This window comes from Mauremys reevesii, linkage group 26 (genome assembly GCF_016161935.1).
Source record: "Mauremys reevesii isolate NIE-2019 linkage group 26, ASM1616193v1, whole genome shotgun sequence".
Lineage (NCBI taxonomy): Eukaryota > Metazoa > Chordata > Testudines > Geoemydidae > Mauremys > Mauremys reevesii.
In genome coordinates this window covers 7,671,917-7,699,039 of record NC_052648.1, presented here as the reverse complement: position 1 = coordinate 7,699,039, position 27,123 = coordinate 7,671,917, and the positions used below count along the sequence as shown (strand labels likewise).

Below are 27,123 nucleotides of genomic sequence, written 5' to 3'. Positions count from 1 at the left end.
CTCTTTGCCTGAGGGAGAAAGGTGCTATTGTCCCTTAAGAAGCCTGAGGGATACCTCAAGGGCCTTCATTTTCAATTTTTATTTTGTTTAAAATTTCCTGGGAATTGATCAGTTTTTATTACCAAAAAAGAAAAAAAAATCACAGTTTTCTGGGTAAATATCAGGGTTAGTATTGAGGGATGTGAGGACAGAAAAAAAGCAACAAATAGAGAAAAATAAGCATATTGAAAGTAAAAGCAGTTTAATGCTCTGATACGTTTCATGAACTGTACGTTAACAGTATGTGCACAGGGAGGCACATGTCTGTATGTGTGCATCTTCCCCACGACATTGTCCGACTTTAACAGACAGCGTCACATTTACACCAAGACTAACGTATTATTAACAGAAACACATCTACCTATTGCAGTGGCTTGGATGTTCTGAACTTACTCAGTCTTTTCATGGACTGGACTGGACTGGTTCAAAATTTGGGTGAAAAGCAGGAATACCCCAATAACAGCTTTTGTAAAACGTGGGAACTTGCTGGTAAAAATGGTTAAAAACTGGAAACAAAGGGCCGTAGGGATACTGCAGTCAAGCACCTGGCTGTAATTCTGAGATTCCCTCCTTGCCCGTATATTGTTTTCCTGGCTAGGGGATTGCTACAGTGCCTGGCAGCCTCCTTTCTGCACCAGAAGATGCAGAGGGGTCTCATGTATCTTTTGCTCCCTGTATACCTGCTGCCTGGTCCCCTTCCCACCCTGGGGGCTTCATTAGTGCCTTCCCAGCCTCTGCCCCACATGCAATCCCACACAGCCTGGTTTCTTTCCCCAGCCTCCCCTGATGCTACCCAATTAGCAGGCAGGCTGGCTAGTTCCCAGCCCCCTGCTGCTGGCTCTCCACCCAGACCTGCTCCTCCATTCTTCCCTGGACTTGCCAGCTCCACACCTTTAGGTGTTGTCTCTGCTCCCACTGTGTGTGTGTCCCTGGGGACAGCTATTTAAAGGGTATTTGTTCTTCTGGATCCAGGCCACTGACCTGGGTCTTCCTGCTCGCCTCTAGACAAACCATGACACAAGACACTTGGGTGGGTGGGGAATGAACCTGTGGATCTGCTCCAGTATCATCCTCATTCTACAGAGCAGGAACCTGAGGCACAGAGGAGGAAAGTCACTAACCCAGTGAGTTAGCAGCGGAGCAGGGGTTAGAACCCAGGTCTCTTGATGACCATTCCTCTGATCTAACTAGAGCACATTGCAGCCCTGAGCTGGGAGGCGGGCAGTGTCTCTTGGTATTCTCACCCTGCTCTTGGGTCTTAGCTAGCCCCACCCTCCCTCATTTTGTGACTCATTCTGGCATCTCGGCCCTGTCCAGAACCCGCTTGTGCAAAGGCCTGTTGTGAAATGAGGCAGCTGGCACACACGCGTTTCACAGCAAACCTTTATTATCTGGACCTCAGCAAACTTGTTCCTGGATCATATAGAGATTCGTCTGAAAATGCGGGGTAGGTACACGTGGTCACTTTGCTTCTGGTGCAGATCTGCACCCCTCTGCTAGTCCTCAGGGATGCCTACAGCTGTGGTTCTTATGATGATAGGCACTTTGGCCACAATTGTGTTCATGGACCAGGGAAGGTAAACTGTCCCCATTAGCTCATACCGGACTTCCATGATTTCGTTGGCTATGAGCATGCTGCTGACAGACAGTAACTTGGGCAGGGAGAACATGCTGGTGATCCTTGTGACCTCAAAGGGGGCTGCCTTGGTCCTGGACTCCAGCCTCATCACTTCGTTTCGGTCTTCTAAGGAGCGCCGTTCTGCCCTGACGGTGTAGCCCAAGTAGAGGATGATGGAGTACAAGGCAAAAACCACCTTCCTGATGGACCTGCCTGTCTGGTTGTCAATCTCGGTCATGAAGATGATTTGTTCACCGGGGGCGAATGTGTTTTTCTCCAGGGAAATCCGGAGGATGACGAGGCCGTGTTTGAAGCAGCAATGATAAGCTATGTGCTTGCCGACTTCCACCACCAAAGGGTACTGCATGGGGGTGGGGGGGAAGGTAGAGTACGGTGAGTGCCTATCACAGGATACAATATGATTGCCTCGGTTCCTTACACACGGAACTGCAGATGCAGGAGCAGAGGCTGCTTCACACTAAAAGAAATCTGCAGACACCCAAACTTCATGCAGCATGTGTGGCCCTTTGTACTTCATAGAAGCAGTGAGGATAGACCTCATATCCTTCTCCACAGGCCCCTGTCACTTGAGCTAAAGGAGAATTTTTGTTAGCAGTACAGGGCATATGACACACAGCTTAGCAGTCCTGATTCCATCAAGTAGAGAGCAAGGGAAATGCACACAATATATATTTACACCAAATTCAGGGGAAGGCCACAAACAGGCCATTAAAAGTAGCGTTTTCTCACCATCTTGATGGAGTGATTAGCATTAGGTCTCAGGAACGCAGGCAGATTGTATGCAGTGCAAAGTTCACTCCAGGGCTCAGGCCCCAAAGCAAAAGAATAACATGAATAGTCACACTTCTCTAGCCCCTTCCATCCACGAACCTCAGAGCTGGGTACAAACAAGAATGAATGAAGCCTCGTCATCCACCTTGGGGGGGCAGAGAAGTGTTATCTCCTGGGGCCCACGTCAGGAAGGAAGCTGGCAGACTTTGCTGATGATGCCATTTAAAACAAACAACTAAAGATAGTAATAAGGTTAGGAATCACTGTAGTATTTACACCACACCATAAATGTGTATGGGGCTGGGGGCTGCCAATAATACAAGAGAAGTAATAAAAGACCATAGGCCTGAATCCGCGCTCACTTACGCTACCATAATTTCATTGACTTCAACAGAGTCAATCCTGATTTACACCTGAGAGCGAGAGAGCAGAGATTGGCTCTACGGTCCAGATTCTCATTTACGCTCAGGCCCTTTTACACCACTCTGGCAGTGCAAAGGGGCCGTAGGGTAAATGGGAATCAGGCCCCAAGTCTCTACCATAATGAATTTGCAGTCAAAGGGGCTAATCCCGATGCGTGTGAGTAGCTCTACTTACCCATTGAGTTCAGTAGGACTACTCACGCGAGTAATATTTTCAAGACTGATCCCTGGGTATATGTATAATGTAGCCATAAAATAAGAACGTGCATAATTATTGTTCGAGGAAAACGATGTGCGAGGAGGCTGTGTACTGGAAGCCTTGAGATGCTGAATGATTCAGGGTCCCTTTTTTGTCCTGTACCATTTTGGCTGGGACGTTAATGTTCTCTGCACCTTTCAGGTGTTCAAGTCACTATCAACTCTCTTGTCTTCTTTAGTGTTAAATCCAGTTTCTGCCCTTATGCCACGTCCTTAGGGACACTTGACACTCCTGAAAAGAAGCTATTTCATCCTCCTAGGCTCAAGCGGCTCTACAGATTCTGGCTGCCCCAGGAACCAGGGTTGCTGAGGGGGAGATTTCTCCTGACTCTGCAGGGAGCATGGATTTCAAGGCCAGAAGGGACCATTGTGATCACCTACTCTGACTTCCTGTATAACCCAGGCCATAGAACTTCCCCAGAATAATTCCTAGAGAACATCTTTTAGAAAAGACATCCCATCTATATTTAAAATTTGCCAATGATGGAGGATCCACCACAACCATTGGAAAATTGTTGCAAGGGATAATGACCCTCACTGGTGAAAATGTATCCCTCATTTACAGTCTGAATTTGCCGAGCTTCAGCTTCCAGCCTTCGGATCGTGTTAGACCTTTCTCTGCTGTATTGAAGAGGCCCTTTCCATGCATTTGTTCCCCATGTAGATACTTACAATGTGTAATCAAGTCACCCCTTAAACTCCTCTTTGTTAAGATAGACTCAAGCAGCTCAATCTACTTATCACTATAAGGCATGTGTTCTAATCCTTTACTCATTTTCGTGGCTCTTCTCTGAACTCTCTCCCGTTTATCAACATCCTTCTTGAATTGTGGACACCAGACCTGGACAGCGTATTCTAGTGGCAACTGCACCATTGTCAGGAGTAAAATAACCTCTATACTCCATCTTGAGATTCCCCTGTTTATGCATCCAAGGATTACATTAGCTATTTTGGCCATAGCATTGCACCCAGGAGCTCATGTTCAGCTGATTCTCCACCAGGACCACCAAATCTTTTTCAGAGTCACTACTTCCCAACATAAAGTACCTCATCCTGTAAGTATGGTCTGTATTCTTTGTTCCTAGATGTATACAATTACATTTAGCTATATTAAAACACATACTGTTTTGCTTGTACCTAGCTTACCAAGCAATCCTGTCCTCTTCAGTATTTACCGCTCCCCCAATTTTTGTGTCATCTGCAAACTTTATCAGTGATGATTTTATGTTTTTTCCAGGTCATTGACAAGAATATTAAATAGTATAGGGCCAAAAACTGATCCCTGCAGGACTCCACTAGAAACCCACCCCTTACATGATGCTTCCTTGTTTACAATTACATTTTGAGACCTATCAGTTAACTAGTTTTTAATCCATTTAATATGAGCCATGCTAATTTCATATTGTTTAGATTTTCAATCAAAATGTCATGTGGTACCTAGTCAAATGAGTTACAGAAGTCTAAGTATGTGACATCAACATTATTGGCTTTATCACCAAATATGTAATCTCATCAAAAATATATCAAGTTAGTTTGACAGGGTCTGTTTTCCATAAACCCCTGGTGATTGGCATTAATTGTATTATCCACCTTTAATTTTTGTATTAATTGAGTCCTGTATTAACCATTCCATTATCTTGCCTGAGACTGATGTCAGACTAACAGGCTTATAATTACCCGGGTCATCCCCTTTTCCCATTTAAAATATTGGCACAACATTAGCTTTCTTCCAATCTTCTGGAATATCCCCAGTGTTCCAAGATTTAATGAAAATCAACATTAATGGGCCAGCGAGCTCCTCAGCCAACTCTTATAAAACTCTTGGAGGCAAGTTATTTTGACCTGCTGTCTTGACCTGCTAAATATCTAACTATAGTGGCTACTGTTTAACACCATTCTGAGATACTAGTGGAAGGAGTGTCATCATCATATATGACATGACTACATCGTCTGTTTGTTTCCTAAATAAAGAACAGAAATATTTATTGAACACTTCTGCTTTTCTGCATTATTACTGATAATTATTCAAGATGCATCTGATGATGCTTATTGGCTCCTCTTAGTAATATAGCCAAGTAGATGCAAAATTTAATTCCAGTGTTTCTGTTGATTAAATCATTGTAATTTTAACAATGATCTTCAAAGGAAACAGATAATGGTTGTATGGATTTTTTTCTGCTTTATGATATAGAGAAAAGGCCTGGAAGTTCTTTTTCCCCCAATGCCTGTTCTTTTTTTAAACTTCCCTATAAATATCAGGAAAGTTCAGCCTGTACGCTTGAGAAAGAAGCCACAGGGAACACCTGCAGCACATCTGTTGACCAAGGTGGGCTAATGAGACCACATTACTCCAGTGCTCCATCTCTTCACTGGCTGCCAGTTGAATATCAGATTAGGCTAGAAAGCCCTGGTGGGGCTGAAGCAAATGATGCTACCAAGCCTAGAGTCACGGGGATCCCTGTGGGATGGACTGAAATGTGAGGATGACATTTTCCTTTTACAGTGTCACTTGATGTGGAGCCCTGAGGAATCAAGGTGTCTCCTCCTTTCACCCTGGCTCTGTTGAAGCACATCTCCTATTTCCCCTATTCTCCTCTTTAATAGGAAACTTCCAGCCACTAATTCCCCAACTGCCCTCCACAAACATACCTGCTATCCTATTGCTACCCTTTACTATCCATGGAATTGCATCCCCTTAGCTGACAAGGCCGAGCAATTAGGTGGGAGAAGGTCATGCACTGACTCTTAGGCTTGGCCTGCACACTACTTTTGTACCAGGATAACAAGGTCCGTCAGGGGTGTGACTTTTATTGTTAAGCATCTTTATACCAGGGTAACTGCATCCTCTTTGGGGTGGGGCTGGAGTGTACCGCTTTAAGTGTACCGATGTACTTAAAGTCGCACATGGTACAGCATGTAGCCATGCCCTTGGAGTGCACGGCCCCTGATTCAGGTGGCTTTACTGTGGGTCCCCATATTTGTTTGAACCAGCGCCCAAGTCCTGGTTTTGCTCTCCAAAGCGCCTTGTAGGCCAAACTACATGTCTTTGGAAAAGGGGAGAGAGGAGACAATTGTAGGATCTGTATGTAGACCATCTGTCTGGACTTACGTAGTTTTGTAAGGGCGCTCCAACACCATGGGGATGGGCCTGGCAGAAATAGCTAGCTAGACCTCATTGGGAGCAGCACTGGACCCTTACACTCTTTTTCTCTCCTCCTGTCACAGGACGAATATTCTCTATTTACCTTACCTGGGATTCTATTTTATTTGTCGGGAGGCTAGAGGAGGTCCCTTGCACCAGTAAATATTTCTTCTGCTTGGCTAAGATGAGCTCTCGGGTGGCGCAGGAGGCTTTGAGGAAGTAGGAGACACGGGCTATGTTGCTGGTGAATGTCGATGGAAGTCTGTCAGGTAAGTTGAAATGGAAGTCAAAGATGTGGGTGCCTGAAGCCAGCCAGTTACCTGAAAGCCAAATGACACTCCCTCACTTACCGAGCTAAAAGATCACCTCTTATTTATGGCCTGCCTTGCGTTCTCGATGGAATTTTTTTAATGAGGAGAGCAACCCACAACTGCTTGCAAATTATTGTTAAGGGTCTGCTCCTGCCAAATGCTGAGCACCCTGAACTTTGAATGTGGTCACTAGGCATGAAGGGTGCTCAGCAGCTTTTAAACCCTACAGAAATCAGGCAGTGGAATGAATATCTACTTCTCCTTTACTGGTGTCACTGGATACAACAAACCCTCACAGAGCCTAATTCTCCACAGCCTGGCTTTTTGTGTTTTCAGTTACACCCGTGCAAAGTAGGGGTAAAATTGCTATCAGATCACTTGCACCAGTGATAATATTTTACTTTCGCTTTGCATTAATGTGAATGACACAAGATGCAAGGCCATGGAAAATCATTTCAGTGTCTCTGCTTCTGCCTTTTTCTTAAATTCAGTTTGTAATGTAAGCAGGTGCAATTACATTTAATTTAATGGAGAAGTTTCCTGCTCACACCGAGCTAAAGTTGGCCGTGTCTCACTTTGAACTGATAAGACCATCTTTCTGATATAATCCCCCCACATACATGTACTCTTTTGGCATTTAGAATGCCTTTTTTTCCCCCAGTTTAGTTTAAACCGCTTCTAAAGAGACATAAGCTAAACTGAAAAAGGCACTCTAAATCCTCAAAGAGAATGTGAACATAGGGAGTTATACTGCATAGCTACAGTGATATAATTATACTGGTATAGGACTGCTGGTAAATGTTGTGAAAGAAACCTTGAGAGTTGTGGTTTCTTAGTATCTCTGAAAATCCGGCTGTTTATTTAGGAGACTAAATATGGATTTACGTGCCTGCCTTTAGGCCCCCAATTTTGAAACATTTGGCCTTTTAGATACAGAGTTGAAAAGTGTGATAGAAGCATTGCTTGTTACTATTATGCTAAATATCGGAAAGATAATTTCACCCTAGATTTACAATAACACCTAGCACAACTTTCGACTTGTAGGAGGAATTTACTTGCCATGGTGAGAGCTAATAGGTCAAATCCAAGACTTGATTGCACATGTAGGAAAAATGACCTTTCCGGTGGGGCATAGCCTTTAAATCCTAATACTCTAGGAGGAGTTGAAGTCTGACCATTGGAGGTCATAGGTCAAATTCAAGATTTAATGCATTGACATGCAGCCTAACCTTCAACTCTTAACTATGTAGCATCCGAAGAAGTGAGCTGTAGCTCACGAAAGCTCATGCTGAAATAAATTTGTTAGTCTCTAAGGTGCCACAAGTACTCCTGTTCTTTTTATGTAGGAGTTGTTCACAACCCACTGCTTTTATATTCCTGTAAACATTGGGGGTTAACTAATTGTGTATATAAAAACACAGTAAGACCCCGACTAATTTTCATTTACCTCCTCTGTGTAGCTCATAACTTCCCTGCCTCTCAGCGAGGATATAACAGCATAAGCCGTAGTGAGGTCTCATATTATCAAGACTTCATTATTTTTATAAAATGTACTGTGGTACACTTATCAGCACATAAATAAATGAAAAATGACAGCTGACAAAATAAATGAACAAAGTACATTGATACCTGGTCTACACTTAAAACTCGTCTGCACTTAAAATCCTACAGTGGTACAGCTGCATCCTAGTTCTTCATTGTAGACCAGTGGTTCTCAACCCCTGGCCTGGGGGCTGCTTGCAACCCAATCAGTGCATAGCTGCAGCCCATGTGACATCCTCAGGGCCATACAGGTAGTATATATATAGTGTGGATGTGGCCCACATAACACATGATAAAGCTCCATATGCAGCTCCGTGATAAATAGGTTGAGAACCCCTAGTGTAGACACTACCTACACCGAGAGGAGGGATTCTCCTGTCAGCATAGGTAATCCACCTCCCCGAGAGGTGGTAGCTAGGTCAGTGCAAGAATTCTTCTGTCAACCTAGCGGTGTCTATACGGGGACTTAGGTTCATTGGTTTAACTACGTCACTCAGGGCTGTGGATTTTTCACAGCCCTGAACAATGTAGTTATGCTGACCTATTTTTTTAGCGTAGACCAGGCCTTAGAGGTTTTACTGGCATAGCTGTATGTCATTTAGGGGTGTGATTCTTTACCTGCATAGTTATACCACTAAAAGTCCTAGAGTAGATGCGGTTATACTGGTATAGTTGTGCTTATGCTATTACAGATTATACTGACTGGGAGAACTGGCATATGTTATACTGGTATAATCACTTTTATCCCAGTATAAATGTGTTCACTCTAGAGGATTTTGCTGATATAGCTATATTGATATAACTATACCAGAAACCCCTTTCTAGTTTAGACAAGGTCTTAGTGATGCATTACTGTGACTATATGTATACACACTTACTATGGGACAGATTGTGATTCCTTTAGTCACACTGAGTGGTACCTTATGCCACAAATAAATCCTTAGATTTCAATGGGACTATGCATGGTGTAAACTACTACTAAGTGAGAGTAAGGTGTCTCAAACTGGCTCTGATGTGCAAAATACAATCATTCACCTTAGGTCTCCTGTTTTCCTTTTCTCCTAATACAAGGACAAGGGGACATTCCCAGAAATTGAAAGGGAGCAAATTTAAAACTGATAAAAGGAAATACTTTTTCTGCACAAACACAGAACTAACCTTGGGATATCCATTACCACCATTTTTCATTTACACTTTTTAAAAAATGTAAATCCAAATAAATAAAGCCCTCATGGAAGCCAAGAGTTCAGAGAGAATAAAAGGGACTGGACTGTTACATGGATGATGAGATCATCCAGAATTTAAAATTACATATTTTTTTTAAAAAGTGCCTGAAGTTTAGCTTCTTGCTGCAGGGCTTAAGCGAACCTCTAATCAATAAGGGTTAGGAAGAAATACTTCCTGTGGGCAGGTTATCACATAACTGCCTAATGAAGTGTTTCTTGCATTTTCCTCTTAAGTAGTTGGGGTAATGACAGGATACAGGGCTAGAATGATCACTGATCTGATCCGATATGGCAATTCCTGTGTTCACGAGTGCAAAATTAGTGAGGTTTTACTCTGTGTTCTTTGACCTCTATGGTTCCAATTCCTTACCCTCTATATAGAATGTCTTTGTTTTATTGACGTAGTCAGCCTTGTTATTGCAGGTAATGTCTCTGCTGTAATCCTTGTCAGCATTAGTCTCTTCATTCCACTCCAAATAGCCTCTTCCCACGAGCTCTACCTTCACTATGGGGTTGATCAAAGAGTTGTTAAGGGTCAGAATCACTTGGCCAGCTACGCTGGACCCTGCCAAATACACCTTTTCTTCAGGCAGCACCAGGCTAATCGATTTCACCACCGACATCGGGGAAGAACAGAAGCCAGCTCTTGTCTGTGCTTCCTCAGGATCTGCACGTCTGTGATGTCAAAGGTTTGTGACATCACTGCACTTACAGTGGGTGCTGAGCATCTGCAGTTCTGCTTGGCTTTGATAGCAGTGCCAGGTGCCCTGCAGCTTTCAGGATTTGCCCCATTCATGATGTTTTTGAGGTCCTTATTATTTAGTGTTGTATTATGGTAGTGCCTGGTGGCCCCAACTGAGAGCAGTGTCCCATTGTGCTGGGGCCAAATATACATTCTAAATAGACAAGACAAAGACTGGGAGGGAAAACAGAGACTAGGACCCCAGTCTTGTGATTCCCGAGACTCTTTTAGGGATTTGATTATTCCTTAGAGAGAGGGGACACTTCAGGAAGACAGTTTGAGGGGTCATGGCCATCAGGGGAGGGCACTTGCTCATCTTTGCCAAGTTTCCTTGGTGCTTGCATGCATTACTTTTTGTCAGCAAGTGTCTTATGAGGCGTCACGAGGAATCTGTCTGCTGAGAGGTCCATTGTTCTGCTACCCTTTGTTTCAGACTTTGAGTAATGCTCCATATTTCTTGCGCTTTTTATGAGCCACAGGGGAAGAGCTGGGCTTTTGCCTGCAGACCAACTTTTCTTGCAGGCACTGGCCCTGCTTCAGGAAAGCAACGAAGCACGTGCTTCAAGTTGGTCACGTGTTTAACTGCTTTTGATGCCTTGATTTCTTTTGCTAAACTGTTATCCTGGGAGATGAGCTGAGTAAAGGAGAGAGAGTGCATGATATCAAAGATGTGCGCTTCAGAGAGATCTTCATGGATGGAAGGAACAGAGCCCGCTCTGAGCTGCTGGGCTCGCTCTTCTCCTTACCCCTCTGCTTTTTGTGGAAATGATATGTGTCCAGAAGCTCCTTGCCTCCAATCTCCTGTGGTACCTGAGGGGAAGGGGAGAGTTCTGCTTGCCAGGGGCAGCAGCTCTGACTGGCTGTCCTTGCAGAGGAGACCGGAAGTTGGGAAAGGGAATCCATCAGGTGTTTTCCCCAGGAGGGTAGACCTGTAGCTTAGGGCAGGGGTGACAGGTCAACATTTGTCATCACAATACATTGGAAGCAAGGGGGATGGAGTTCAAAGTGTAATGGACGGGAGATGGTTGCTCCATAGGCCGTTACCTCGGATGACCCTTCTGATTGTGAACTAGTCCTATCCTCTCCTGTGGTTCATTGCCTAGAAACTCCCGGCCCCGTTGTGCGGCCTGGCTGTGCGCTGTTAAACTTCCCCCCTGTTCCACCCCGGAGGAGGCAGCGGTCTCCTACGCAGCGATTTCTCTCGGGAGGTGGCGCTGAAGAGGGCTGAGGTGGAAGGAGTTGTGGGCATTTTACCGTCCACGGGAGAGAGCTCACCGCTTCCAAAGCCGGGCTGGAATGAGCCTCAGCCCCCCAGGGGCTCATGCCTCTTGAATCGGACTGGCAAGGCTGGGAACAAAGCAAGCCCCAGGCGGGATGCAGCGGCACCGTCCCTCTACCCCGCCTCCCAGCGCACCCACACGGCGCCCTCCCCACCCGGGCATGCAGGGTGCACCCCCCTCGCTGCAGTGCGGTGCAAGCAGGGCGCTGCAGCAGCAACCCTCCCCCCGCCCCCGGGTTCCCCGGGCCGGCCGTGGGCTCCTCCCCGTCTTCCTCATTCCCGCCACCAGCTACCAATCGGCAGGAGCCCGCCCCACCCCGGGCTTTTCCGCGCCAAACTCCAAAGCCAGCCGCCGGGTTCGCGGGCGGTAGCAGTCGCTGCGGGGGGAAGCTGGGGCGAGCGGCTCCGGCTCCTGGCGCTTCCTTGGCAGCCCCTTGCACTAGATCCGGTGGCATTGCACTGAGTCCAGGAGCGGCCGGAGCATCGCTTGCACACGCGCGCGCGCCCTTCCCCAATCTCCCACCCCATTGCGAAAGGTGAGTGTCTCGCGGTGGTCCCGCAGTGGGGCTGGCTGGGGGGGCGGGGGTGAAGATGGCAATTCCTTATTTGCAGGAAAGGGGTTTGCAGCGTGAGCGGGGGGCAGCCTGTGGCAAATGGGAGACTCTTTGCCTCCCCCCCCCCCACGCAGAAACCAAGTCTTTGCAAACATCGGAGGTCCTGTAGCTGTCCCAGCTGGGATGTAACCTGTAGCAGATGTTGTAGGGTGACTGTTACATTTCTTTGTAAAAGGTTATTTATAGCGATAAGGAGGGAGGGGGGAGGTTATCTCATCAGTGGTATCCTATAGGAAAGTTGCTCAAGTATGAGATCCAGTCATTGCAAAAGTCCTGGTGCCCCTACCCCTTATGAAATACCAACGCGGAACGGAGCAACTTAAGGGTTTTTTTTTTTTGCATTTTTTTTAAAGTTTGTTGTAAAAGGGAGGAGCCATTTGCAGATTGCTTATTCACTGACAGCAGCTAGGAAGCAGGGGATCCCCTGAGCCCGCCTCCCAAGTGCAAACAGACAGAGGGCAAGCCTATGCCAAAAAAGTGCCTTGCTATAGCAGCAAATGCCAACGGGCAGGGAGACATTTTGAGATTCGCAGGGTGTTTATAATGTCGATGTTTAGAAGATGGGATCTTGCTCGTACAAGGAGCATCTGCTGTGGGCTGTGCAAACGGTGGATACACACACAGTAGAGACAGTCCCCGTCTTTTAAGCAGTCTGTCTTTTCCCCAGCTCACTCCCTTACCCGCAGACTCTAACTGGTTCATGGTATGTCAGTAGAGTTAGAAATTGTGTGCTCCCAGGTATGGCATAATAAACGGATTCTGCCTTTCCCCATCTCCAAGTACAAGTTCTCTGTGCCTCAGCCCTGAAATGCAATGGGAAGGCCGTCTGGAGAGTGCAATCGGTTTTTATTTTTAAAGCCTATTTTTAGAGAGGATAATAGGTTTAGGTAACCAGCTGGTAGAGTCTTCAGCCTTTCAGAAAGTGAACACTCCGTTCCTGCTGCCGGGTGGGTTTGCAGATTGTACTGGGTTGCCATTGCATGCACAACTTGGAAATAACTCCCCCCTGAGAAAATAAATAAATAAAGCTAAAACAATTGAAAGTTTAAAATGCCCTATTCCCGGGTGGCATTGAGAGCTTGCCTGTGATTTGAGCTCTGGTTGTACTTGGAGAGAGCTCTCTGGGTCTACATGTTATTGGCAGTGAATGACAAACACGGAACTCCCTCCCAAGTTCACGGAGGGACCAACTTACTGTTAACAAAGGTGTCCTGCTGTTCTCAGGTTCTAAAATTTAAACCGCACATATCACCTCTTTCTACTTCCCTAACTCCCTACTTCCTTGAAGAGGATTTGCAGATCGCCATAGACTACCCTCAAATGTCCAGTTTGCATTCCCCTGTCCCCACCCCCGCAAGTACTCCCTGATAGTATGTAGGTGTTTTAAAAGGCCTCCCTTGCCGCTAGAAATAGAATTACTGAAGCTGGCGGCAGCACAGCTTTTGTGGTCTCTGCATGCACTTGGAGGACTGCTGACCACATTCACCATATGCTGCCACTGAATATGCAAACAAGTTTCCCCTCATCCTAAGTGCAAGCTACAATGGACACAGAGTTCCTATGCACTGGTCCCTGAGATGCAAACGTGGGAACAGGCCTTCTGAATCTTCCACTTGTTCATTCTTAACCTATATACTATATGGGCTTTTTGGGGGTGGTGGTGGAGGAAATTGGATTTGCACAAGACAAATTAATTGTCAGCCTATGGCAATTTGGAAAGGAACGTTGCAAAATATAAAGGGCGCGTGGGGGAGAGAGATTTGCACCCTCAGTGGCATCTCTGGTTGCCTATTCCACGGGCCAGGCTCTTGCACCCCTTCTCGCTGACCCTTTAGACCTGCCCCTTTAAAAAACCTGGCAGCTGTCTTCTGTTATTTACATAACCACGCGAGATGTTTGTAGTCGGGGGGGGGAAGCTCCGCGAGATTTAAGAGAGCGTTTCAATTGTGGCGCGAGATACAGTTGGCGCGCGGCGCCTGCCCGCGAGGAGGGAGACGGATGGCCTGGCGCAGCCTAATGGGCTAGGTTGCGGGGAGGGGCGGGCGTTTAGACCGTGGGCCAATCGGCGTTGAGGCCGGCCGGCTGTGAGCCAATAGTTTGGGAGGAGAGGGCGGGTCCCTCGGAGCGGAGGGAGGGTTAGGGTGAGAGGTCTCATTGATTCGGTGGCTGAAGACCGAGCGTCGCCCCCGCTGGCTGGCCCCCAACTTGGGACTGAGGTGGGCGTTTGGGAACGGAGCGAGCGGCCGGGGTGAGGGGGCCGGGGTGGGTTCAGGGTGGTGTCTGGCCGGGCCTGGGGTGAGGGCTGCCTCCCGCAGCGGGGGTGGCCGGCTGGGGTAGCGGGATGTCCGCCTTGGGGAGAGCTCGGGGGCTGGGGGCCGGTTTCCGGCGCTGGGGGTGTCCGGCCGGCCGGGGTGGGAAGGGCTGAGGCGGAATGGTCCCTTAGCGCGGGAGGGGGGGAGTTAAACGGCCCCCTGCAGCGCAGTCTCGCGGAGAGCTGCCCCCAGGAGGGGGAGGGGGGGGTCTGCCTGCAGGATCTGGGTGTGGAACCAGCCCTAGACCCGCCCCCCCCCCATCCTGGGACATCCCTGTTGCTAGGTGAGTCACCCGCTCCCCCTTCTTCCTTGGCAGAGCCGCCACCATGTGGATCCAGGTGCGCACCATGGATGGCAAGGAGACCCACCGGGTGGACTCGCTCTCCAAACTCACCAAGGTGGAGGAGCTGCGGCTGAGGATACACGAGGTGTTCGGCGATGGCGTGGAACCTGACAGGCAGAGGCTCTTCTACCGGGGCAAACAGGTACCTGCGCTGTTCCCTTTCTTAATGTAATGAATCGGCACCCTGCAAAAAACCCACCTCACATTCCCCTCCCCATAGCGAGTGGGGTGAAACTCCCACCTTCTCTATCCCCTGGGCTGCATGACATCAGACAAGGAATCCGCCTTAAACTGTGATCAAAGAAAGTAACAAGTCTAAGGGTAGTGTTAGATGTTCCCACCCCACTGGAGTGACCAAATAGTACAGTACAATACAAGTCATTACTTTAACATTCATTCACATCTCCTCTTGCTCTTCTGATGTTTATGTTGGCAAAGCACTGTGGCTTTGAATTCACTAAAAAAATAGTGTTAACGTTGTGACAGCCTGTACCCCATAATTCACCCTTTTACAGAACTATGACGCATTTTGTACAAAGTATACCCCGTGAGATATCATTTGAAAACTCATAATGTGCTGATTATTATTGTTGTCCTGTTAAAACTTGTGGCAACATTGCATGTAAAGTTATAGGATTCCTCTGTATGGAGTTACTAAGACATGTTCCATGTCTGAGAGGAGCAGCCACAAATCAGGTGTCAACAAAGGACCATCACCTGGTTATGTGGCTGTTCTTTGGCAGGGAAGAGGATGTGGGTGAAAATCTAAATCATGACAAAACAGCTGGGAGTTCCTGTCCAGATAGATCTCCAGCTGAGGTTATGGAGACAAAGTCTTTCTTTCTCGAAGAGAGAGAACTATAAGAGGGGAGAGGAGATGCCCCAAGTTATTCCTCCCTTTCTCTAGCTGTGGGATCCACAACACCTGAAGAACAAGGGAAACCGTTTTGGACTGGGGAAGGGATCCTGACTGAAAGAATTCAGCTAGTAAGACTGCTAGAACATGTAGTGAGAGAGACCTTTGCTTTGAATTCACTTAGCTTGTTAAGTTAGGCATTAGTTGCATTTTACATTTATTTTCTTTTAATCAATTCTAACTTTTATGCCTTGTTACTTGTCCTCACTTAAAACCTATCTTTTGTGGTTAATAAACTTTTTTTTGTTGTTTTATCTAAACCAGTGTGTTTGGGGAAACTCCATTTGGGATAACATGATTTGTGCACATTGTTTTCTATTAATAAAATTATGGACTTTATATGAGCTTGTATTGTCCAGGAGAGAGCTGGGGGAAAATCCGGGACTGGGAGTTTGCTGGTGTTGCTCCGCAGTGTAATTCATAAGTGGCTAGCTATAGCACTCGTACAGTATAATTGGGAGTAATTTACATGCTGGAGGCTGTGTGTGAGGAGACTAGGAATGGTAACCTTCACAGTGAAGCATATAAAAGGCACCCCAGTTTGGAGAACTGAGGGGATAAAGCTGTTAATCAGTCCAGATTGTACCCTGGGTAAATCAAGCACAGCTTTTATGTGGTGAAGACATAGTCTATGTGAGCCTTGAGCATTACTATGTAAAGGGAATAGTATATCTTAGTATATGAGAGAGCCTCCCTGCGATTAGGGGTATGGTTCCTCCCGCTCCCCCCCCCCCCAGCCCGTTGTTTACCATCTTTGTGGCTTGAATGCAGTGCTGGCAAAGATCTATTGAAAAGATGGTGGTTATGTGCAGGGAAGAATTTACCTTTCTTTCGCTCTCATGAGTGAGAACCACATGGTATTGGGTGTTAACAGGGTGGGTTTGTGGCTTAGCAGAAGTGACTAGTTCTGGCAGTATGTCTGTTAATAGAGCAGACCAAGGAATTAGTGTAAAGACAAAGGGGCTGGTTAAACAGCGCATTTGAGTAGAATATAGTGATTCAAACTGGAGAAGTACAATGGCAAGTTTTGTCAGGTGTCAGCTGGAATAGTTTTGTTTTTAAAACTATGGATTATGCTGCCATCTAGTGATTTTTTTTTTCTTTTTCTTACACATTTCTCTACTTTGTGTTTGGGATGTTCCATGAGGGATGGTGCTTGGCTGTACTTGCTGTAAACTTAGGGGATACTCCCATATACAGTCAGTGTTGGTTTTAATAGTCATTTTCACAAGCTGTGTGTTTTTCAATTTTTGTTCAGTTATATCTATATAATGTGTACACACACACATATATGGTCAAAGAGGGTAGGGAACATAGTTGTGGTCTGCTCAATATGAACCATTGTCCAATTAGAGCATAACTTGTCTTAACTCCCCTAAACTTAATCTTCAATCAGTTTAACTGTATAGGTATGATGGTGAAGTATGATTTACAGACTGATCCAAGGACTTGTCAACACATTGAGCTATTCAGAAACAGCTCGATATGTGGACACACTTATATCAGCATAAGAGTGCCCTCTTCTGGATTAGTTTGCTGTTCTCGAATAAATGTGTCCAGACATGGAGTTATTCAGAAATAGATACTCATTTTTAAATTCACACTTTATCTTATTCTGGAATAATGTTCATGTATGGGCAAGTCCTAAGATTTTTGATGATTGATTGTGAAGAAAATTAATTGGCTGTAGTGTTTTCCTGAGTCTGCAGGCAGACAGGTCAGTGCCTCTTGTTGTTCAGAACTTAATCAGTTAATTCTGGATAATTTCATTACTGCTAATTAGAATCTGATGGGTGGTAGTGGAAATGTCACTCATCAGTTTCATGTTGCTTTGCTTGAGAAAGCTATGAACTGCAGCTAAGTCAGATGTTCAGTTCATTTGGTGGTAGGATATAAAGGGTGTGGGAGTGTGGAGAATCTCTCCACCATCATAGTAGTCTGGGGAGTGCTTAGAAGTTGACATTTTAAATAAAAAGTATGGAGCCCCTGAACATCGTTCAGTGAGAGTGCCCTAGGAGACATTCTAATACCTTTTCTAGAAACTGGGCTTCTCACTAGGACATTATTCCTGGACTTCGCTAGTGGGGCTGTCATCTTTCATTTTTCATATCTACCTCTGTCTGTGGAGTCACATACATGTTGTAATGTCTGCAGTTGTGCACACACATTGCATGTAAGTACTTTGTGCAAATAGCTGAAAACAGACCGCTGTTGTGAAGTAGATGACTGAATAAATAAATGAAATCTAGGAGTTGTCTGCTGTCTAAAATCCAGATTTATTCTTAATCCTGGTTCAGCATCTTGGTGTTTATCCAAAGTAGGACAGCTCTATTTTAGTTGGTCAAAGAGTACTTGTAAGAAAAAGGCAGTTACTGAGTTTGTAAAATCACATGGTATCTATGAAAATCAGATTTTACTAGGATCTTTGTGATCTCAGACTGTTAGGTTTAGTGCTAAGTTTTTCAAGTTCTGGAATTTTTACTGCTTTGAGGGGCTATAAAGATCTTGATTCACAGGAAGTAGTCTGTCTCTGTAAAACCTGATAGCAGAGCTTTTTAAAAATCATGGGTAGCTGCTATCAAGTTAAACTTTGGCTTGGTAGTCTCGAGTGATTCAGTAATATTACATTCCTGACATTATGTAGGACATTACATTTGTGTAACAAGAATGTGTTTCCTTCCACAAGAAGTTACTACTTATATGATTAACTGAATTTGTAGTAAAATAAGCTTAAAAGGCTCTTATATACAGGGCTCATATCCTACACTGATTTGCATCATTAAGTTACATTCTAAAGCTTCATGCAAACTTCAGCTTGGTTAATTGGAAATTAGAGTGCTTGGAGACGGAAGAAACCCCACTTATTTTACTTGACATTTTTGCTTTAGCAGCACGTATAACCAATTTTTCCCTCAATTATGGTTACTGTCTTTTGTTAATTGTTCTAACAAAACCAAACCCCACAGTTGTAAAGGGAACACTTGCCACTTGTCTGAGGGAAATAGCTTGGGTTTGTTCAATAAGAATATCTCCTGTCATGCTGGCTGGCTGCTAAATTCTCAGAATGCGTGCGGTGGAGTACTCTGAGTACAGTGCTGATGTATTGGGGTGCCATCGGAAAGCTGAGAGGTTATTTTCTTGTGTTCATGCAGAACTATGCACCAAGTTGTATGCCTTGTGAGCTGCCAGAAGCACATTTGAGTGAGATTCTGCAGAGATTAAGTTTGTCTATGTATTTGGCATATGAAGGATTCCTTTTGAAGGAGTCAAGAGGATAGAGAATATTTTGGAACAAATTTGAAACAAATGCAGAACTTTAGCTCTCATTCAGTGCTTAAATACCATGGTGTCTTTATAAGTAACTTGAATGTGTGCAGACACTAACAAGAAATAATGGCTGTTCTAAAATATTTGGGGTCCTATTTCAGAAATTGGGGCCAATCTTATCTTGGAATCAAGCTATCAGGGTAGTAGGTGGAATCAGGCTGTTTGTTTCTTCCCTTTTTAATGTTATTGCTAGAGTAGGAAGATTAAGATGAGTTGCAAAGCTGGTCCAGGGGCCCAATCAGCTATTTGCTTTGCTTGTGCTTAAGGCCAGCCTTGCTTTTTTAGTAAACATTCTTGCTAAAGAAGTTGTCCCATAGTACTCTTCTCCAGTGTGGACACCAATCAAATACTGGTCGCCCTGATGCAGGCAAGGTTCCTGCACCCAGAACTGTTTTATGAGTATTCACCCACGAAAGCTCATGCTCCAATACGTCTGTTAGTCTATAAGGTGCCACAGAACTCTTCGCTGCTTTAACCACTAATGTAACTTTACCCTGCTAAAAAGCAAGCCTAATCAAACATGTACCAGAGTTATGGACCCCCTCTGGTTTTAATACCTGACCCAGTGGAGATATTTTGTTGTTTTCCCAATGTAGGTGGGGCTTTGAGAGTCTGAGCTTTGGTTGCCATCATCCTTGAAAAAAAGAACTTGAATGGTACTCCTGTGAAAGCCATTATTAACATCACTGCTTTCTTGGCTGGAGAGGTGGTTGTTCTTTCCTCCCTTCTTAGCTCCCTACCTCCTTGCTTTAGCTCATTTTTTGCATGGTCTGTTAGTGAAACTTGCTGATGTTTTGCTTCCTGAAAAGCTGCTATTTAACAAAGCAGGGTTTTTGTAAAATACAAGATTTGCTCCAGTTAATATGTGGGTAAAGATAGTAGTATAGTCGGGATGGTTAACAAGAATTCTTCCAAAGGTGAAGTGTCTCAAGATACTCCTATTTAAACAAGTGACTATTGGACATTGACACACTGGGGCCTTGAATTAATAAGAGCTTTGGGAACAGTTATTAACAGGTATTAAAACTCCCACTGCAAATTGCAGTGCTTTTGGCAAAGCGTAGATAAAGCAGCATATTGTTACTGTTGGCTATGAAGAAACTAGTGCTGCTGTTTAGACCCCAAGGTATCTTATTTTGTTTCACCTTGTTTTGGGTGAGGCAGGGAATGTAGCTTGCACAGATGTTAGCAGCCTCAACTGCATGAGGGAACCAAAGAAGACTTTAAAAAATGCAGACTTAAGAGAGCTGTGAAGTGTAATACTAGTACTGGATTGCTATGTATTTAATGGAGTATTCTCTAGTATGAGATCAGAGGGACTGGACCACAAAAGACTCATTCAGAGTACAGAGATGGAATAATGGACTCTGATGGAGAGAATGTTTGAGGGTAGGGTTTAGGGTGAGATTTTTCCCCAACGTATAGCGCCTTTCCTGATTTGAAGTCTGTCAAGTTTGTGATCTGATTCATATTGCAAAATGATGGAAGGGGAGAAAAACCTCCAGTAATAAAACATTTGCATCCGATATTGCTGCTTTCAGCATGTCATCTAGTACTCTGTGCTCCTGTAGCTGCTCCTTGTGCATGTTCTCTCATCCTTTGCTGCTCTTTTCTTAACCTTGTCCTTTTGGTATTCTCTATGCTGTTCTTCTGATACTTATTGCTAGTCGGAACCTGATTTTTTTGTGATACTATTACTCTGGTAGTAAGTATAAGAAGATTCAGCTGATTCTCGATTTATGGATTTGATTAGTGCTATGATTCTTCATCCCTTCACAGGAAATAACTTGACCTTTACTGTTCTTATCCATATTTCCAGTAGTAGCCCCACAATTATTTTATGCCATGAATCATAATTCATTCTCAGTGATTCTTCTGAAGTGCAAGTTTTTGTGGTTAACTTGTTTCCCGCTGATAGAGAACAAAGCTCTGAGGATCACTTTTTTTTTAGTGGTTTGGGCTGGGAGGGATGATGATTTCCTGTAGAATTTCTATTAGTCAGACCTTAAATATCTGGTGAAGCTTGTCTAAATTGCTAAACTTTCTCCAGCATCAAGTCTTGTGCCTTAAATCTGGAATAGTAATACTTCAGTAACTTCAAGAACTTTAAAAGGTACAGATTTATTTGGTCCTCTATTTATGTAGTCAAAAGTCAGAGTTCTGCCGTTGTGCAGTGCCACTTTTCCAAATTTTAATTTAACTTTCCTTCAAGTTAGCTTTGATCAGACACAGTTCAGTCTTGTGAATTTGTAGACTGATTCTAGTGACTACAACTGCTGCTGGCTTTGCTGAACAGCTGCAAAGTGAAATTAAGACTGGTTCGTTTCACACTGCCATTCAGAACCTAGTTAGAGAAGTGGAGTGACTTGGCCACTGAAGCAGTTCTACCCTAGCGCAGATGCATTTTTTTCCTCCAGTATTTGCATCCGAGTTTGTTCTGTGAACACAAAAATTTCCAAACAGTAAGAATAAAAATCTACTAGACACTCATAAATGTTTGAAAATTACAAATACTGCTTAATTCTTGTTAGTGCTTTTCAAGTATATTTTTTTACATATACCTGCAAATGTAATCAAAGGCAGTTTTGAGTTGGCTTTAAAATATAAATGGAATTAACTAGGGTGTTACTTTCTGAATTTATCCTGTAGATGGAAGATGGTCACTCCCTCTTTGACTACAATGTTGGATTGAATGATATTGTTCAGCTGCTTGTAAGACAGAGCCCCGCTATGCTTCCTACTGTTAATAAAGAGAAGGACTTGGAACTCTCGGATACAGACTCTGGCTGCGGCTCAGGCCAAAGTGAGTCTGATAAGAACTCCAACAATGGCGAGGGTGCAATAGAGTTGGAGTGTCAGCCTAGTACAGTAGCACAGGCTGACTGGGTTGATCCAGGATTTGGACTCTATAAGGTGAGTGTACGCTAGATTTCTTTCTCAGGTACAAAGTACTATACAGAAATGAACAGCAAAGCCTCTTTCTAAAACCTTTAAGAAACTGATTGCTCAGAACAAGTACCTTTTTTACGTGCTTTTTACAGTGGAATTTTTAAGGTATGAGTGTTTTTACCGACCGAGTACAGACTATGACCATTTTGCAAGGCTGTACTACGTTATTTACTAAACCACTGTGTGCTTGATGATGCACAAGACAAATGTTAAGACAATTCCTGACCCTATCTGAGAGAGAGAGAGAGCGGTCAGGATGTGCTGTGGGACCATCAAGAGAGTTCAAACATAGATTGTTACAAGTGCTAGTTATATTTCCCAAAAAATTAAGCCCTATAGAGAGTGGCTTAATTGAGTTTCAAGCTTACTCTGAAAATTTATTTTGGAGAGTTACATGTCTTGCTTTGTTTAGATCAACGAGTTTGTAGATGCTCGGGATATGAACATGGGAGCATGGTTTGAAGCCCAGATTGTAAATGTGACCAGGAAAGAGAAGGCAGCAAATGAATCAAGTGATAGTGATACAGAGTCTGAACTGCAATCAACTGCTGCTGAAGAAGATATCCTATATCATGTGAAATATGAAGAGTGAGTTATAGCTAATGAAGGTCATTTGATGGTGTTGGAGCGTTTGGTCATGTAGAGAAGCAAGATTTTTGGCCTGGTTTGCACTAGAAAGCTTTATCAGCATAGCTGTATTGGTAGGAGTATGGGAAAAAAAATTTCACACCTCTAAACAACAAAGCTATACTGGCAAAAAAGCCCTTTTACTGGTATAGCGCCTTCCATTTGGAGAAATGTTTAATAAAGCTGCTTCTCCACTATGGGTATTTTGCCAACATAGCTCTACCATCTATAGTACTAAACCATTTTAAATGCAGACAGGCTGTAACACTGCCAGCTTGTCTGAACCGTATGCACTTTAAAACTGGAGGATAAGTAGACCAGAGTGGAAGAGAAGTGTCAGTTTTGTTGAAGACTAAATAAATAGCCAAAATATTAAATGGGTTGCAGCACTGAGAATTTTGGTGTGCCCTATTCTAGCAATGGATATGCTGGGGGAGAGAAGAGAATCAACTTTTGAACAATTGTATGTTGTGTTGGCATAGACTGTTCTTAAAAACAGGTGGTTAAATATAATGTGAAAATTAGATTATCTTCAATAATCTAACTCTTTTCCCCAAAAAAGCTACCCAGAAAATGGAGTTGTAGAACTGAGTTCAAAAGATGTACGTACTCGAGCACGGACTGTTTTGAAGTGGCACCAACTAGAAGTAGGGGAAGTGGTGATGGTCAACTATAATCCCGATGAACCAAAAGAGAGAGGTTTTTGGTATGATGCAGAGATTCTGCGAAAACGGGAAACCAGAATGAACAAGGAGATGTATGCAAAGATACTGCTTGGGTAAGTAATCCCGATCCTAAAAGAATGAAATAGATGTAGAGTCCCAAAATTACTTTTAAATGCTCTGTTTGCAAGTATTGCTCTTCTTTAATAGGTTTTGCTTGTCATCATTGCCTTCAATAAAGAAACCAATTACTTTCAACTCTTAAAAAAGCAAACTTGGTTATGGTGCTGAATGGAATGTAAAATTCTAACTCTTAGCCATTTGTTTTACTTCTGTGGTTCATTTTGATTTGGACAACAGATATTAGACCAGTGAGTTCCACTCGCTAGTTTTAATTCCTGACAATGATTATGAATATTGTCAGGGAAGGTCTACAGTCAGGTAAACTTTCTCAAAAACTTGAGAGAGAGAGAAAGTGAACTCATGTTTTCATTTTACAAATGCTGTGTAGAAAAATCCCTTTGCGTGTAGGTTGCCATGTCAAGCTCCTTTTGACCAAGTCCTGATCTAGAACATGAAGATAGATGCAAATATCTGGACCCTATGAACCCATGCCTTTGAAAAAGAAAGTATATTAAAAAAGAGGCAGTGTTCTGTTATTACATCATTTAAATGTTAAACTTTTTTTCTAGGTCTTATCTGCACATTTTTATTTTGTGTTTGGTGCCAGTTTTTAATTTGCACGTTTTTGGCCAACCTTGTGAAGGGCTTATACTCAAATCAGTGGCATTTTTGTTTGTGTGTAATGAAGTAGTTGAATGTAGCATTTGGGGGGAAAAAAAGACTAACATTTCAGGGAATGTTCTAGGCATCAATGGTCAGAACCCTATTGGGTGTGTGTGGTTTTTTTTTTTTTTTTTTTAAGGGAATTCAGAAAACTGAAAATGTGGGGGGCATATAGAGTCTCTCCCAGCTCTTTAGCATAACCCTAGCTTCTAGAATCTAGAACGTCTGCAATTGTCTACAGATCAAAGAACTGCTTGATGGTATCCATGAATACCTTCTAGCATAATAAACTTGCTCATCTTTGCTCATCATACCAATAGTTTTAATATATTGACACATTGACTTTTCTCCAAGACAGAGAAAAAAGAGGGTAATGAGAGTTCATACAGAGCCCTGCCATGGGGAGGGAAGAATGGAGCATGCTGGAATAGGGGTAGGGGGTGATGTTTTGTGATTTAGCCCTGACCACTAAGGGATTGTCAGGACTTGCTCTGTAACTCTGGTTGCCTTAAATGCTAATGCTGCTGTGGCTCAAAGCCCTGACACTAACAGACAGCATGCAAGTCACACCCTTGCTTCCACCACACAGTTACTTTTCAAAAAGTAAGCCTAACACCCGCTTCATCTTGAATTTCCTCGAAACAGTCTGCCTCTGTAGCATCCAGTCCTCTCCTGTAACATTCACAGGTGGTTAAGTTTGTTGTTCCTTTAAAGAATCAATATACTGCAATTCATTACATTAATGAATTTTTGACAAACACTTATTTCAATCACAGCACTGAATTGGTTTAGAGTAAAAGTAAAACACTTATTAACAAAGTCAGAGGCTTGAGTGATGCCAACTATAAGAAGTAAAGATAGAAAGGGTTACAAATAAGTAAAAATATGTTTCTAAGATGAAAATGTAACTTCGGCAAGTTACAATCTTTGAGCAGGTTTCTAACCTATATTCAGTCCCTAGAGACTTCAACGGCCTTGGTTGAAGGACCCAATGTTCTGTGATTTCAAGAGTTCTGGTCCCCAAGTGATGGACCACTAGGTAGTTTTCTCCCCTTTCTTTTTTATAGTCCAGGCAACCTTTAAAATGTATTCTTTGAAAAGTAATCCCAGACTAAGCTGCTCTCTCCTGCTTGTTAGCTTGATAGGTTTGTTTACCTTATGTGTTAACATATCTTCGTTGTCTCTGCCTGATGATCAGGCAAATGCATGTTCCCTTGACTAAGGCACAGTGTGCTTATGCATTCCTTGCCAAACACACTTTAAGAATATAATTCTAGCACATACTGATATCTTTTGCACATGACCTATACACACATCACTCTAATATTAATAATGAGTGAGTTATTTAGTTTTTCCAATGAGATGTTACATGACACCTTTTGGGTATATATCTTAACACTGTTAGGTGTAGCGAGTATGTTGGGCCTGACGAGTTACTGACACAGAACAGATTTCAGAGTAGCAGCCGTGTTAGTCTGTATCCGCAAAAAAAAACAGGAGTACTTGTGGCACCTTAGAGACTAACAAATTTATTTCAGCATGAGCTTTCGTGAGCTAAAGCTCACTTCTTCGGATGCATAGAATGGAACACACAGACAGGAGATATTTATACATACAGAGAACATGAAAAGGTGGAAGTATGCATACCAACAGGCAGAGTCTAATCAATCAGTGGCACTGCTATGGGTACCCGCATGGCCCCTCAGTATGCCAACATCTTTATGGCTGACTTAGAACAACGCTTCCTTAACTCTCGTTCCCTAACACCCCTACTCTACTTGCGCTACATTGATGACATCTTCATCATCTGGACTCATGGAAAAGAAGCCCTCGAGGAATTCCACCGCGATTTTAACAATTTCCATCCCACCATCAACCTCAGCCTAGACCAATCCACACAAGCGGTCCATTTCCTAGACACTACTGTGCTAATAAACGATGGTCACATAAATACCACCCTATACCGGAAACCCACTGACCGCTATACTTACTTACATGCCTCCAGCTTCCATCCCGGACACACCACACGATCCATTGTCTACAGCCAAGCTCTAAGATACAACCGTATTTGCTCCAATCCCTCGGACAGAGATAAACACCTACAAGATCTCTATCAAGCATTCTTAAACCTACAATACCCACCTGCTGAAGTGAAAAAACAGATTGACAGAGCCAGAAGAGTACCCAGAAGCCACCTACTACAGGACAGGCCTAAAAAAGAAAATAACAGAACACCACTAGCCATCACCTACAGCCCCCAACTAAAACCTCTCCAGTGCATCATCAAAGATTTACAACCTATCCTTAAAGATGATCCTCACTCTCACAGATCTTGGGAGACAGGCCAGTCCTCGCTATAGACAGCCTCCCAACCTGAAGCAAATACTCACCAGCAACCGCACACCATACAACATAAACACTAACCCAGGAACCTATCCTTGCAATAAAGCCCGATGCCAGCTCTGTCCACATATCCATTCAAGTGACACCATCACAGGACCTAATCACATCAGACACACCATCAGGGGCTCGTACACCTGCACATCTACCAACGTGATATATGCCATCATGTGCCAGCAATGCCCCTCTGCCATGTACATTGGCCAAACCGGACAGTCTCTACGCAAAAGAATAAATGGACACAAATCTGACATCAGGAATCATAACATTCAAAAACCAGTGGGAGAACACTTCAACCTTTCTAACCACTCAGTGACAGACTTGAAGGTGGCAATTTTGCAACAAAAAAACTTCAAAAACAGACTCCAAAGAGAGACTGCTGAACTTGAATTAATATGCAAACTAGATACAATTAACTGTGGTTTAAACAAAGACTGGGAATGGTTGGGTCATTACACCAGTTGAATCTATTTCCCTATGTTAAGTTCTCCTCACACCTTCTATGGGCCATCTTAATTATCACTTCAAAAAGTTTTTTTTCCTCCTGCTAACGATAGCTCATCTCAATTGATTAGACTCTGCCTGTTGGTATGCATACTTCCACCTTTTCATGTTCTCTGTATGTATAAATATCTCCTGTCTGTGTGTTCCATTCTATGCATCCGAAGAAGTGAGCTTTAGTTCACGAAAGCTCATGCTGAAATAAATTTGTTAGTCTCTAAGGTGCCACAAGTACTCCTGTTTTTTTTGCTGACACAGAACAGTGAATCACCAAGGGCCTTTGTGTTATAGGGGGGCACACAGAATCCCTAATGG

The 27,123-nt window shown here is 43.8% G+C and overlaps 2 protein-coding genes across 5 annotated transcripts in view; one reads left to right on the top strand and one right to left on the bottom strand.

The window, feature by feature from the left end:
• Window positions 1-1,429: 1,429 nt before the first annotated feature.
• ARRDC5 (arrestin domain containing 5) lies at window positions 1,430-10,052 on the bottom strand. The gene is made up of 3 exons (XM_039516115.1): window positions 9,721-10,052; window positions 6,380-6,591; window positions 1,430-2,018 (listed from the first exon to the last, which is right to left on the bottom strand). The coding sequence occupies exons 1-3, from the start codon at window positions 9,971-9,973 to the stop codon at window positions 1,536-1,538; spliced, it is 948 nt and encodes a 315-aa protein (XP_039372049.1). The 5' UTR covers window positions 9,974-10,052; the 3' UTR covers window positions 1,430-1,535.
• A 1,691-nt stretch (window positions 10,053-11,743) lies between these two features.
• Window positions 11,744-27,123, top strand: part of UHRF1 (ubiquitin like with PHD and ring finger domains 1) — a 46,185-nt gene continuing 30,805 nt past the window's right edge. For 2 of the 4 annotated variants that reach the window (XM_039516113.1, XM_039516111.1), the window contains exons 1-5: window positions 11,745-11,907; window positions 14,614-14,782; window positions 21,533-21,796; window positions 22,245-22,420; window positions 23,022-23,237. In XM_039516113.1, the coding sequence (XP_039372047.1) occupies window positions 14,624-14,782; window positions 21,533-21,796; window positions 22,245-22,420; window positions 23,022-23,237 (815 nt within the window). In that variant the 5' untranslated portion in view covers window positions 11,745-11,907; window positions 14,614-14,623. Of the gene's footprint in view, window positions 11,908-13,994; window positions 14,202-14,613; window positions 14,783-21,532; window positions 21,797-22,244; window positions 22,421-23,021; window positions 23,238-27,123 lie in introns of those variants that run through there. The other 2 variants (XM_039516112.1, XM_039516114.1) reach the window with 2 other exon arrangements.